The following is a 15,765-nucleotide window of genomic DNA, read 5'->3' on the forward strand; positions in this document are numbered from 1 at the left end:
AGGAGCTACCGAGACTGCCAAGTGGTTCACCGAGATGGAACGAGCCAAGCAGCAATGAGACGGGTGGGAGGAGTCAGTCGCAACGCTCATGCTGGTGGCCTCGCAAATAGATTGGGAGTTGGAAATATCAGTTTCCATAGCGGATAACAAGACAGCTTGTCAGATCACTGCAAATAGTGCCCCTGTAAGAAAGTCATGACGATTTTAGATTTACAAAAAGAGAAGGCTCATCTCCAGTGTCAACATCCTCTAGCCGTGTTGATGCCGAGAAGGAACCGATCAGCATGGGATCTTCTCGTTCCTTAACTATTGTACATGTCTCTGTAGCCTGGGTTCTTTGTTGCATGACCAAAAGCCACCCATAGGCGAACAATTAACACCCCCCCCCACCCCCCATGAGCTGAAAGGAAGCAAAAATTTTGCCCTCCACTCTTTGTTAAACCACCACTTGTAAAAGCACTCAAGCGCGGATGCAGCTCTGTGTGCAATTCAACCTCATTTGACAATGATATAGACTCGCCTCTACAAAAGAACAATCGAAAGGGTTGTTACAAATTTGTCCATTGTCACTGGGCTGCTATCATTTCTCTCTTAATTGTCATCACAGAAATAGAATATGAGATTATCTACTCTGCAAAGGGAGTGTTGATGAAGGGGCAGTGCCAGCTGAGCTTTCTCCTTGACCATGACCCTTATTTGTCATAATGGTAATGATCCTAATGATGTGATACTTCATTGAGCGCAATAGGGAGTTTTTTTTTTATATCCCACCCTCATCCCTTTTTTATAAAGCTATGGTGCAGCTAAATCTGAAGAGAATCTGTTGAATCACTCTCCTGCCCGATGACTCCCAAAGAAGATGGATGCTTGACAGCGAGAAGTGTTCCTTCCAATTCGTTGGCAACATGCTATTATATTGGATGAGCGGATAAGGATTGTTTTATTTTTTGTTTTTCGTTTACATAACTGTTTTCATTTACATCTGAAAGATATTGCCCCTTTGCAAATATATGTTGAAATCGGGAATATTTTGAAATCAAATCAAAATGAATGACACTAGGTAGCTAGCTATAAGATGTGTATCAATTGTCTCTGCCCTGGTCCAGAACCAGAACTTGCTGTGTCCAAAACTAGCAGCAAAACACAACAGTCCCAGGTCAATGTATGTGGTTATGACCTGACATTATTTCGCACCAGATCTCATCCACATCGGTGCCACCCCAAATTGCAGAAAACCTCCTCTGCTCGCTTTCCTGCCATGAGTTGAATGTAAATGCGCGTTTGACACCGACCTACCTGTAAATCGCTGTCATAATTCATTTCCAGAGCTCTTAAATCTCCCCCTGTCATTTGGCAGGTCTGCTGTTCTCCCAATCCAAACATAGCACATTAGCCCTTATTGATGCCTTTTGTCCTTTGATACATGATTCATCACTCACAGAACTTTTCCTTTTTCCAAATCATTACGTATTTGTCTTGTTGGGGATTTATTTTTTACAAAGTGCAAAAAGAAAGAAAAGGTAAAAAGCAAATTTTTATCTGTTATACGTATCTCATATCCGTGAATGCAAAATAGATCTAAAAGCAAACAGCCTGTCAGCTTTGATATTTCTTGCAAGGAAGGTGAGTCGAGAACGACCATAACCAAACCGACCAGTTTCTCAAGTGAACAAAGTCCAATTCTTGGGAGATCGGTGTAAGCAAACAATTGATTCACAGACACATAAAAAGAAGTAAGACACAGATGGGAATGGAACACATTTAGGCAAGCAAAAGACCAAACTCCCGAGGTAAGGAATTGGCAAAAAAGCAGGGAAAATTCATGGCAGAAAAAAAAACCTTTTAAAAACAGAAAATCAGCTGATTTCACTGATATGGACGTTGGAAGTGAATTGTGGGACAATCGAAACAACAAGAAGTGGTCAACTTCTTATTTCAAAATGATAACTACCCTTTCGGAATACGTACGTTCATTATTCGATTCTTCCACTCCCGTGCTCTTTTGCTCCACTTCTTGCCACTTGTGTATTATATAAGGTCAGCACCGCTTGGCGACAGCAAAAGAATATCGATTTGTCGGGTTTTCTCCCAAGTGCGTTGAAATTTACATGAAGCTTCAAGAAGCCAATATCAGTCGATGTCTCGTGTCATCCCGTCACCTCTCGGCCTTGTTTGGATGTGCTTATTTGCTGCAGGTTTGGTTAAAGAGCTGCCTGGCCTCCTTAAGTGGTAATGGATGGTTCTAGTGCATATCCCAGCGCCGAATAGACTTTTGCTCTTTTCTCCGTTGTCACAAAAGGCCAGCCACTTCGCTGGAGTTCCCTTTCCCCTTTTACATAGTGATAAGACAGTCATTATCCTTTGAACCTTTCCTTTCACCAAGCCAGGAGAAAAAGGAAAGAGTGAAAGCCAAGGAGGAGGAGGACAGAGAAAGATTTCTTCCCTGAGGTGAGCCTGGCCTCACCTCAATGTGGCGGGCTTTTTTGTGAGCAGTGAAGAGGTCCTTAACCTTCTATCAGATGGAGGCACACAGTTGTGTTCTGCTTGAATAACTACATTGAAAAGCCCTCAAGCACTGGAGATGGTTCTATAGAGTCTGCTGGTGCCGGGGAGAGCGAACGGGAGAGCCCGACTGAGGTTGACAGAGAGAGAGAGAGAGAGCAAGAGAGAGAAACTTGAGTTTGACCCTTACATGATGTTCACGTTCTCTGGTAAAATGCCCATCAGTGCTTCACTATGAATCAATGTTTCCTGTATGACCGGATAGTTCTCCTCGAATCATGTTACAGCATCATACATTTATATAATACACTTCCTCTGACAAATCTCACTTCAGCTTTCCCCCCGAAGCTCTCGACGGTTTCAATAGTATCCGTAGCGGCAGAAATAGTGGAATGCTGACTTCTATCAGGGCCGCCCGGTTGTTGATAGTGTGAGATGGTTACATAATTCAAGCAGCCGGTCACCATTTCACCGCAATGATGTTGTAAATTCATGTGGATTTACATGATATAAAGTCAGAGTTGATTAACCGGCTCTTCCATCTGTCACTCTCACAATTTATGCTATTGTGTCGTATCCAGTGTTGTGGAGTTAAAAATATGCACCTCTGACGTCGTTACGATTAAAATTATGGCAGTGCGCTCACTGGCTCGGTACTTCGAAATATGTTTTCCTTCATTGCAAAATTGTCCTTTTGTACAAAGTCACTCAAGTCACAAACGCCCCAAAGACAAACTGCGGTTATCACACATTCTCTCACTGTAATGTGATTTTCAGGAGATAACACGAGGCAAAAGTTAGGACAGATAATATTATATATGTCTCTCGATAAAGATGTTGCTGCTGGCATTATTGCTTCGTACTCACATTTGATGTTGTCCCGTCGTATAATAATTAGGTGGCGCTACTTCTCACAGGTAACAAAATTATGTCTCTCTTGTGTTCTGCTTTTTTTTCGGTGATGAACTGGTTAACTTTTACCTCTGGCATGTCTTACTGCATTTTAATGTAGACGGTATATACACATTTGCGGCTATCTTTTCTTTTTAATGAAAAAGACAAAAGCCAAAGGTGATGCGACATTCATATCAAAACCTGTAAACTCAAAAACGAATAAAAATCAAAGAACAAATGTTGCTTCTCACTGTGTGTGACACCGCTCCTAGAGACAATTAAACGCACTCTCAACAGCGATGAACGCTTTTCCATCGAAAAATGTCCAGAATTGCGTGTAAACATAGCAGATCGTCATTTTATCGCTTGTCCATTGCGCAATCCGTTTGGTGGGTTTTCCACTTCAAAACAGTACCGCAAAACACGTTCGACTGCATCACTTACTGTGACACAAGCAATGTGACCGGATTTCCCATATTAAAACTCATTCACCCCCAAAGACGTTTTTAAACGTCTTTTCAGACTTGGTCCAGAATTGGCTGGTACTGAATGAGTTAAGTTCTGACAAGCTTCTGGCCACAATATGGTGAGAAATCTTTTGAGAGCAGCATGAAAATATGTTAAATTGATGAGCATCGAGTATAGTACTGTAGCATTCAAAGTAACATGCTGAGTAACATGTCAGCATGTGGCAGGATGGTCCAAAACCTCATTGAAATCTTTTTCTGTCCCCGTCTGCTATGACTAAATGTGAATACAGGCAAGAATGTGATTGTACATGTTTATATCCTGGTATAAATTGTGTGTTAGCCCCCTTCTCCAAATGAGCATTATCTTCCCATTTTATTTGCATAGGTGTACGCGTAACCAAAAAAAAAAAAAATCCTAGAGAGCTGCATTTAGTTAGTGAGCTGTGCATAAAATCACTGGATTCCCCACACCGTGCCAGCATCTTGCTTGGCAACGTCAACATCTGTGCCAAATGTGCAGCCAGAGTGTGGCAAGAGCAGTGTGCCAGTGCGAGTCTGCCTGGTTGCCAGGGACTACTTTTTTTTTTTTAATCCAATCAGACAGTTCTGCTTGACTGAGACCCCTATTCTTGTCTGGTCCCATCTTCTCCCAAAGCTTTTCCACCCTCCCATGAAAAACACAGACACAGGCCTGTGCGCACGCATTTCCCCCGCACGGCATAAAGCCTTGGAGGTACATCGTTACACTTACCTAGAAACCATAACCAGGAAGCGAGCGGTGATGTGTTCCCACTTCTTTTTTTTTCCTCTCCCCTGTCTCTCGCTGTTCCCTAGCTCTCTGTCCTTTTTATATTTCCCCTGAAGACAAAATTACGGAGTGAATGAGCATGCCTCACTCTGTTTTTAAAGCAGTTCTTCAAAGATATAAAAATCACAGGTTGTCCGTGGATAGGAGATGCGTGAGGGAAAAATGCAGCCTGACTATCTGTGTGTGGCTTTATTGGACATGATGAGGGATGATATTATGGTGGATGCTCCTGCTGCCGCGCTTGTGAGATGAGCGCGGATGGCCATTTGTCTCACTTTCGCTTAGCGTAATGCATTTATCCGTCTCCTTCCCCAAGAATGGACATTGGTGTTCATCAAACAAATTGTCCAAACAGTTCTCCATTTTCCTCAGCGCTTGTCATTATTGTCATTTTCTGCCACTTTTCACTCACACGTCTGTGCCGCGGAATCAGAAGGGGGAAACGATATCTGGATGGCAATGCCCGCCGTGGCGATTTTTCATGTTGTCTGACGTTAATTGAATGGAATGAATTGATCAGATGATGACACAAAAAAAAAAAAAAGACTAAAAAGGCTTCATCCTTCCTCTCTTTCAGGTCGATGACGCCATGCTTATGTTTGATAAGACTACGAACAGACATAGAGGTGAGTGCACAGTAAACCGAAAAAGCAAAACATGTTATGTCCTTTCCTTACGCGATAACGGAACGGTTCCATTTCACATGATATTGGGTGTCTGATCTGTTGAACAATGAGAGCGTGTCGAACTGATCAATAAGTTGGGATGGTGCTTAGAATGTCTCAGCATTAGCTTGTGTGCATGCATGTGTGTGTGTGTGTTCAGGTCATGGTGTTTGCGTGTTTCGGAGATGTGCTTAAAGGCTGTAAGATTGTCAGATGGCGGGTGCTGTGCAGTCAGATAACAGTGTCAGATAACGCCCAGGAGAAGCACCGACTTTATCGCACGCTCATCGGCGCCTTATCTTTCGATGAGCGAAACGTTTCTCTCTCAAATAGAGGACTTTCCAAAGACAGGTTTCCTCTTTTGCGCCGTGAGCCAGCGCCGTACGCGTAAGCAAAACAGTGCACTCAAAGGCCGGATTTAACCGCCGGTTACCGCACATCGGGCTGTCGTTTATCGGGGAGGCTGCTTCTATTGGCTGTTAAAGGAACTTAAAAGTAACAGCGTGCCTCACTCGGTTGGTCTGTGTGTGCGCCTCGGTCTCTTACCGTCCTTCTCCCTGTCTCGATCATTTTGTCTGCGAGTAGTCAACAGGCACCGACAGGTATTTCCACAAGACTAGGAATGATGCGGGCTTTTCTGTCACATCAGTCAGTATTCTTGTTAGTTCGTCACTCCCTGCACATTGAACTGGGCCATATTGAAGAAAGTATGAGTCTATTGAGACTCATACTCCCTGACTTGAAACGCACTGCATTTATTTATTAAATACTTGTGCAGTCGAGATCGATGGGGGCGGCAGTAGTAGCTTTGGAATCGGAAGGCGGAGGGTATGAAATTTGGCATGCGCGCAACAAGATTGTGATTGTGATTGTAACCATCATAGATTGTAAACAGGATCTCAATGGTGCCATTTTCCAAAAAAGACAAAAAAGCGGAGTCTTCTGTTCTTGATGTTTTCGTCGTTGCTTCGTTGTGACAATACTACTCAATCATCGGACTGCAGTCTTGCTTATTGGGGACCATATCGGCTTGTATAGACTGCAGCTCACCTTGGGACCATTGCCATCCCAATGACATGCACCTCGCTGGTGGAAACGGAAACCTGACCTCTGTTTAATACTCCTTGCTGTTTTGAAACGGGGCTCTAAGTGTGCATTACAGCCTCTCCCGCTCCTTTCTCCTCTGTGTCAGACAAACCCTTTGAGCCTGGTAAACAGTTTTCAAGTATTGGAACATGTGAACTATAGTGGAAGTGATCTATGGCTTTGAGGGGATTTTGATCTGTCATGACAGAACCCGGTGTGGGGTCTTTCAGACAAAGGCATTTTCTCCCTCTTCTCTTTCTCCCCTGTCTGCCGCATAGGCAGCATTTCCTGAGAGAGTACGGACACTCTGCTCCGGGACTTTGTTAGACGTTTGCCTTTGGGCAACAAAATGCCCTTCAAATGAACACTTTTTTTTGGGGGGTGGAGGGGTGATGACAACAGCCGTATTTATATTGAGTGTGACAATGAGGCAGGCGGCAGGTGCAGTTAGTTTCTTCGCTCACTGGTTCTCTTAATAGCATTTTGATATTTGGTTCCGGTGGGAATTTGAAACAGTAGACATTTACCGCTTTTATCTTGAGACAACAGGTCTCCGAGATGAAACGCATTGAATATTACAGACCCGTAAGAACATTTCAATAATTCATCAGTGCCACTGGTGTGGTTGTGTAATATTAATGACTCAACTGCTCCATGACCACAAAGGAAAGGGCATTAAATATATTATAAGTGAAACCAGTGCCTTGGTCCGCTGACTGCACAGCTAGCTGCCTGCAGTCCAAATCAATTTCCCACCTGTGTAGATTTTTATCCTACAGATTGAGTCATGAAAAAATAATTCCAGGTTTTGCTGTCGTATGTAATTTTTTTTTTTTAAAGATCAGCACAAGCTCATTTCTATCCATCGAAATTATTATGCTGATATGAAGCTTCCTGCAATTCGCCAATGCAACTTTTTGTACAGATTTTCTCACAAGTTGTCATTTTATCATAAATGTTAAACTTATATTCGTAATCCTACATGATAGCCGAAAAATCAAACAAACCCCTACAAAGGTTATGGGGAAAAAATGTCATTGCTCTTTTCTATCTAACATTGAGTTTAATGGAGATGGAGTCAAGATGGGCAGAAGTTGCGTGATTGACACCTGATTGTGTGATTTCTGTGGGGCTGCGCTGAATTGGATAAAGGACAAACGTCACACTCCAATAGTAGCAGCATTGTCCTCCAGACGGTCCCCGTGAGGCCAAACGAACGAATACCAGAGACATTCTCTACATTTCCCATTTTATCTCGTGCAGTCTCTCCCCTCCCCCACCCTGTCCGACTTTGCCACCTCTCGTCTTTCTCCCGCCGTGTCTCCTGCTTAGAGGACAATTGCCATAAGCAAAGCCCCCAACAAAGGCGCGTGTAGAGCACCATCTCCTTGGCATTTAAGGGAGTAGAATACTGCCGATTATGTTGGAAATTGAACTCTCCAAAGCCGCTCTTGCCTCAGCAGCCGTTCATTGTGGACGACTTCAATGCCTTCGGTGAGCAGCTTGGACCGTCCAGGGGTTGATGCCAGAGGGCACCTATTGTTCCATGTTTTACCGCAATTCCCCCCCGTTGCTCCGCCTCCATTCCACCGTCTCTTTTCTCCTGAAACTCATTTTGTCGCAAGACACAAAGTAGGGATCTGTGACATTCATTCAGTTTTGGTTAATTTTTTTGTATGTTTCAATGGCTGACTCACACGACAGGGAAGGGAGTTTGGTATGAGGTGTTCTGCAGGTTGCGTCTGTCCAAGTTGATGCTCTTCCTTTATGGGCAACAGATAGACTTGATGTCATCATAGGAAGCTTGGAAGGTGATGTTGTTGACCAGTTGCAACATCTCGCTTTCTATCTATGCACCGCTCATTCTCAATCCCTCTGTGGCAGCGCCGGATTTCAGACCAGATGTTGCTGAGACGGGTACCTCAATCCTGTTTTTCTATTTTTTTTAGAGCAGGGGTGCTGCCAGGAGGTCTTGAATTTGTTCTTTAGTTGAAACAAGGTGTTGGTCATGATGCGCCATTGCCCAGAACAAAGAGCGAGGAGGTGGATTTTGAGGTCTTTTAAGATTAAAAATAAGGTATTTTTCGGCCACGTGCCGCTCCGAGATTAGTTTCCTTCCTTTGCTCTGAGCACCATGCCGATGTGAAGGGACTGTGGTTGAGAGGAACCAGGGCATGTCCGCACGCTATTGGGCCTGGACGATTTCTCTCGAGGTACCACGGTCGCTGAGAGATCTCCTGCTGTTTCGACTGGACCGGGAGATTGCCAATTGCTATCTGTGGCCACGAAAAGACACTGTTGGAGTCTTTGCCATGGAATGCTTTGTACAAGCAGGATGAGGTTTACGTGCTCCTCTCCTCCTTTCAATCCCGTCCGATGCTAGCCAGTGTCTGAAGCTGAGAGCAGAAAGTAGCAAGCAGACGCATCAGATCGCATTCTGGAACTGCAGGCAGTACTACCCCAGTACATGCAACTGCACCGACGCTCACACACAGATTCTGTGCTTCTCAACTAGGCAAAAATAATGTTTTGTGCTGATAGTGTCTGAAAGGTAATCATTTAATGTACAGTGTATCATTATTGTTGCCATAGTCATGTTTTTTTGGGGGGGTGCTATGACAATATCTAGATTTAAAAAAAAAAAACCAACCCTAATGAAATGATTTAAAATTGCCCCCTTTTCAAACCCACTTAGAGCAGCAGCAGCAGAGACATTTTGAAAATGATGTGTTGTCAATGAATTGGTGAAAGTCCCTACAGCAAGACAATCCAATAAAAGTTTGATCAAACCTGACCTTTCCCCCCCCCAATACCTTGATTTCATTTACTCATACTTCAAAGGTGTGAGCTAAAATATGAAACGCGGTACCTCTGATGATTTCCACACATTCTCTCTTCCGTTTTTTTTTAATTGCACCATTAACAAGAATGATGAAATCCATGTGTAAGTTTCTTAAATATTGCTCAGTATAAGTGCGCACGCAGACAGCACCCATTAGTTTAGCTTTAATTGTGTGACTGATTCTAAGCTAAATTCCTGCTTCGCTATGACTGATGCAAGTGCCAGTAATGTGCAACAGATTTGAGGACCGGGATAAACATTTGTATCGGTGTTGTGCATATTAGGGGGAAAAAAAATTGTTCCTGGAGAAGTAAAGGATTCATGGCATTGTATGAGGACGACATAAATTCGTGTATTGCCATTTTTTTCCCTCCTTCTGGTTGTAAGGGCTGTTTTTCCACCTGGCAGAGGAACAGAAGACCGCATGGTGTGTGTCTGTAATCTCTTTACCTGAATTGGCAGAAAAGCTTGCAAGTGCAGCTCACAGTGTGAAGTTGGCAGGGAGAAGTCAATGTCACACTGAGCGAGCTGCCTTCCAAACAATCCAAAACTGTTAGATGGTGTTTATTTTATAGGAGAGTAGTTCGGCGCCTGCATGGGGATGAAACGATATATGGTTTACCGATAACATTTCAGACACTTTTACTTTCTTTTTCTTTTTTTTTTTGGAATAACATTACTCATTTATTGAGCGTGTTTGAAAGTCGTCGTCGTCGTCTTTTAGTTTCAGACGTGCACCGCAAGAGCAAACAAACATGACGAACAAGCAGAAGACGACGAAGAAAAAGAGGCCACGACTCAAGACAAAACGTAACATGACAGAAGGCACCCTAGATGCTGGTGATATATATATATATTTTTTTCATAGACAAAGCGCAGTCGTGCTAAAGTGTAGGTATGTGTCAGCAGAAGGAAAATTAGCTCAAGATAATTACTCGGTCTGCGGATAATACAAGAGAACAAAAAGTTACCGTGAAGGGGGGACAACCTGTGAAATCGTTCGAATCATTTGTGATCCTTGCCGATAACTGTAATTAAGCCAGGTGTTGTTAGCGGTTAATTTTAAGTACATTTTGGTACCTGCACTACATTTAGTGATTTTTTTTGAGGGGGGGGGGGTAACAACCATGTGATAGTATTGATGAATTGATCATTTTTGTTGCTATAATCATATGACCATTTTATACCTTTTCATCTCAGCACAGAAAAAAAAAGATCCTTTGGAATTCCCGAATTCAAATTTTGACATCAATTGCACATGATTAAAATTTGGTAACCTTTGTAATTTGCCTGTGCTTTCTACAAGTACAAACAAAACACATTTTAATCATGCACAATCAAAAATCAAGGACGATTTTTTTTCCCAGTGTACTCCAAAGTAAACATTTCGATGATGTCCAAACAGCGAGTATCTCGCGACATCGAATGAATATTTACTCTTTGTTGCCCTATATGCGTCATTATACAATGACTATTTGACATGGATTTTTGTCTTTCGCCCCACTGGCTTAGAAGGAAAATATAATTGGCTTCATTATCTTTCATCTCTTTGGCATCTTCCATTCATTATCCAAAGGCTGCCACAGTATGAGTCCAGCAACCCAGGAAGCAGAGCTGTGCCTCCGCAGGTTAACCGCCGTTCCCAGAAAAACCTTCGTGTTTGACGTCACCACAATGCCTCATCAGCCACCGGTGCTAAGGATTGAACATGGCCGACTGAGCAGAAGATGTCTGGCTGCAAAGTGATTGCTGGCTCATTGACTGTGTAGGAGCGGAAGGGGAACAGGCCGAGTGGGGACAGGGAACACGTGCTGTTCGAAAGGAAACGGGAAGTCGAGAGAAGAAAATGGAAAGAAGGGAGAGCGAGAACAAGGAAAAGTATAATGATGTCATGGAGAGGAGAAGAGGAGGAGGATATAAAGAAAAAGGCAAGTGCCTCGATGGGGAGCCTCCCCCTGCTAACTCCTCAGGCTGCAAACTGCTGCTGATGGCTTCAAAAGAGCGCCAGGCGACCCCGTCCTTCGCTTCTAGCAATTAGAGATCACTCCAGCGTATGCCTCCTGGCCAGCCTGCAAATCCCTCAAAAAATACCCCCTGATTACTGCTGCAGGACACAGGCTGTTTACCAAATGGATCTCACAATGGTGAGAGTAGAGGTTTGATAATGTCTTCTTTTTGTTCAGGCAAGAGACGGGGAGACGGCTCATTTGAGTTTTAAAGACGGCGCAACTTAAGAGATGAATTTCCTCCAAGAGAGACAAGTTAAGCAATTCTCACCCAAGTAGCCGTGCCAGCAAATGGCCTACGCTGTTATCATGACAAGTGCACAAAATCTACTTGGAAGGAGCTCAGACACAGTATCTTTTCACAAGCACGTCCGCAAGGCCCACTTTGATTGTGAATATCCTCCACTGGCAATCCCTTACTAAACAAATTCAATCCCTCTTGGTTCCACTGGACTTGTCGTGTTTGCAGATCGGCACTGCTCTTTGGTCTTGAGTACTGTACAGTATAGCTTCACTGATTCCGAGTAAACAATCAGCCCCGCGGTCCGATTTAGGCCTGGCAAACGCCGAAGGACGCCGCCGAAATTGACCGAACTGTCGCAGAGTGTGCTGAATACGGTAATGCATTGTCACCAGTTGCTGACAACTGGTTGTGCTGCGATTCCATTAGTACAACACTTAACTCTTTCATTCCACAAGACGTACTTGTACGGCGTTTTGAAATTAGGCCCCGCCTACTATGGACGTACTTGTACGTCTTTTTTTTTTTTTTTTGCATCATAGTGAGGGGGAGGATCTGATGCAATCTGTGAATGAGAATAAGCCGCTTGCATTGTAAATCATGTAAAAAAGCGACCAGTACGTGGCAGTGGTGCCTCACATGCTTTTACAAAAAGCTCTTTTTCTCAGTTTATTGCCCAGGAATCGCCATTTTCATGAAACTTAGCCATTTTGTAATGCTGATTGCTCAAGAATGGAAAAACATTATTTTTTTCCTGCTAAGAGATTCCAAACTTTGTTTTGGTAGGCTCCATGTTTATATAGCATTAGAGCCGAATATTATGTGGGCCTTGCAATATTAGTCAAAATCCATTAAAACGCTGGGATTGAATGAGTTAACTCGATAACTTCAAAAGTACCCGTGTATGTAAAAGTGCACCGTTGGAGAGACTCCGACATGTAAATTACACAAGTGCAATCATGGGACTGACACTCGCTCCTGTTCCTCCCTTTGTATTATTCTAGCTCCAGCAGCCAGGGTCAACCTCCTCTTCTTTGGCAATCCAAAGACACAAATATCTTTTTTTTTTAATTGAACCACATAGAAAAGATAAGTAGAGTGTGTGTGGTGCCTCAAAAACATTGTTTGCAGATAATAACGAGGGGAGTGACAGCTTTTCTGTTGGAGCGAGTTGGTTATATTGGCAGCGGTCAGTCGCATAATGTGCAGCTGGGCTTCGCCAACTGTATTTTTTTTTTTTTTTGTGTGTTATGTGTTTTTCCATTTCAGCTGCATTGCTCAGTATGCGATGGGCCTTAACTGATTGACGTGGCGTTCATATCAAGGAGAAGCCGCGATCTCTGCACCTTCTCTTGTCAGCTCACTTGGTCTGTGCTGAAAAGACTCACCTTCACACACCCAATATTCCCATCGGGTGTGAATGTCATTTAAATGGCAGAGCTAATCATACGCAATAGATCTACCTCCACCTGGGGGCCTCCCACCACGGCATAATCACAGTGACACAGGAAATTATGTGTTTCGCCTGCACTCTTAATAACGGCTCCAGCTCATCAGCTTTCTGGACTGCTAGCTTGTGCCGTGTCCACATTCACAACCAGCAGACTCGGGTTGCTTTCACGGTTTTGGTCATTCTCTCTGGTCTGAATTACTTGATGTCTTTGCAAAGCCCACGCTCCATTTCTCTCTTGTCACACACACTTCAACCTTCCACAAAGGTTTGATATATGAACGAGTAAGGAAAACAGCATCATTAAACACCACCACATAAAGCAAAAATGGTTTTGTTAAAAACTTTTTTTGGCCTTTTTTGTCCTCAAATAACAACCTGCACCTCCCTTCGCGCAATTGCCATGTCTGTTGTTGTTACTTTACCAAAATAAAGCCATCTTCCTCATTGTATGCCCCCTTTTTTCCCTTAAAGTACACAGGGGTGGTAATTTTAATTACCTCGTTTCGAAGACACTCTTTTTCCCTACGCCGATCTTAAAAACTGCCGAGAACGTTTGATTCATATTGCTAATCAAAGCAGCAGCACCAACCGAGACACGTAAACAATTTCTCCAATGAATTGAGTGAAGGAGGCTGCCGCTTGTATTTTATAAATAAGTTCACTGTGCGCGATGCTTTACGTTTTTAATGCCCGCGCCTTGACATTAGTTCTGGCCAGACTGCTGATATACAGTACATACATATATGAGGCTGCCATATGCCTAATCGACACTTGGGCCTCTGCAGTTGAATAAAGAGACTACTCTATGAGCAAATACTTTAATTATCTGACCAATGTACCAGCAAGTTTCATCACAAGGTGAAGAAGTGCTGTGATTAGCTGTTTAAAGCGAAACATGGCAGCAAGTAAAGGGCATGGATGACAAGATGCAAAATATGTACAGTACATGTTCGAAAAGAGTTTCACCACTTGACCAAACAAGCCAACAGGAGAAAGTAACTCGGTTTTCGACTTAATGGTGCTAATGTAAACACAGCCTTAAATGCATAGATTCTTACTTACCGTATTGGCCTGAATATAGGACGGTGTTTTTGCATTGATATAAGCCAAAGTGAACCCCTGTCACGAAGAATGAAAATAAAAATAGCGGTAGCACGAAGAAGACAAATAAAAATAGCGGTAAGAAAGAAAAGAGAAGAAAATAATAGAAGAGATAACAGAAAATTGAGAAATGTAGCGACAATCTGGAGAAAAGTGGGTCTAAGATCGGCCAGGTTAAGCAGCAACTGAGAAGTGTAATTTACATTTCAAAAACCAGAAGCCATTCGTTTACGAATGTGATTGCATTTTAGTTTACATATTTGATTGTTCAGATATTAAGATTTGAATGAGGCAAAATAACATGCTTTTTCTCTCAAATATATTGTTATAATCATTTGTCTCAGATGTACTGTAATTATTTTCTGTATAAAAATTCATTTGATGTTCAAAAAGTCTTTTTTCAAACTTGAGTTTTGAAAAAGAGGGGGTCGTCTTATAATCAGGGCCGTCTTATATTCGGGCCAATACGGTACTACATTGTGTATTTTAGGAATCTCCTTGTGTGTCACCACCGGTTGGTGCGTGTGTATATGCCGTGCCTCATAGTCCGGGTGTGTCCGGTTTTGAATGAGATTTGGCTATGAAAACCACACGGGATGGAGGATGGAGGCAGGAGATTGTGGAAGAAAGCCTGGGGTTTTAATCTCTTCCCCATGTTTATCTCACCACCAGGAGACAAACCATGTGCCATTAAAAACATCAGCTGCTCCCACTGCTTCGCCACACAGCTGCACCCCAGAAGACATTTGAAGGGCAAAATGAAAAGGGACCAAAAAGGCCCAGAAAGGCACATTTATGTATCGAAGGAGTGGTCTGATTTTATGCTTGGGTAGATGTTTGAAAGCAATATTGATTCGAATTTTCTTTGGCTGTGCAGTACGTGAAATATGCCATTATTCGGCACAACCAGAATCCACATATTCCACATATTTGCGGTATGCATTCTCAAGCGAAGGCAAAATAAGCAGAAGTAACCATTTTCGGCCTGAGCGGCCAAGAGGGATCAGTCTCTTCAGGAAATGAAAATGCCATCTTGAGATTGTCGTCATATTGAGAGTTAGCCGGCCTTTGACCTTGTAATACCCCCATAGCTTCTCTATTTGTGACCCGCCGGATGCGCTCAGAAAGTGAAACCATCGCGGAGGATTGACTGCTCACATCATCATTCTCAGAACACCTAATAGTGGATTTACCAAGGTGAAACCTCCTGTGCGAATGACCTGGAATACACAAGTCTACGTCTGCCGCCCTACAAACATTGGACATGCACACTCAGACGTAAGCTCCACACTGTCTTGCCTGAAATTCTATTCCGTGTTGAAGAGGGCTTCATTTGGCTAATAATATAGCTCTTGCATTATGTCAAAGTCAAGACATGTATGCACGTCATTATTGAGGTGAAATTGTTCATGAAACTTCTCCTGGCGATGTAGCCTGTATTTACAGCCCGATTGGTGCTTAGCCAGGCGTCTTACAGCTGAGTGCAGCACATGAGGGAATTGGCTAAATGTCTGCCGCGCCGCTTCCATGAAATATGTTGCCTTTGTAACATTTTTAAAAACATGCTGATCACACCAACAAAGGCATTCCATTAATACGCAGTATGTACTCTCTGCAGAGCCCTCTTTGAAGAGGTCCTTCCCACAGATTAAATCATAATTTATAACTTTACATCTCACACGGTGAATAGGAACGTG

General features: G+C 43.1%; 2 protein-coding genes across 13 annotated transcripts in view; both read left to right on the forward strand.

The window, feature by feature from the left end:
• The window catches only part of LOC127588109 (vascular endothelial zinc finger 1-like), a 288,931-nt gene that overhangs the window by 183,883 nt on the left and 89,283 nt on the right, over positions 1-15,765 (forward strand). The window lies entirely within an intron of this gene.
• Positions 1-15,765, forward strand: part of msi2b (musashi RNA-binding protein 2b) — a 225,664-nt gene that overhangs the window by 120,616 nt on the left and 89,283 nt on the right. For all 10 annotated transcript variants that reach the window (XM_052046680.1, XM_052046686.1, XM_052046688.1 and 7 more), the window contains one exon: positions 5,252-5,300. In XM_052046680.1, the coding sequence (XP_051902640.1) occupies positions 5,252-5,300 (49 nt within the window). The remainder of the gene's footprint in view (positions 1-5,251; positions 5,301-15,765) is intronic.

The sequence above is a fragment of the Hippocampus zosterae genome, chromosome 16 (assembly GCF_025434085.1).
Source record: "Hippocampus zosterae strain Florida chromosome 16, ASM2543408v3, whole genome shotgun sequence".
NCBI lineage: Eukaryota > Metazoa > Chordata > Actinopteri > Syngnathiformes > Syngnathidae > Hippocampus > Hippocampus zosterae.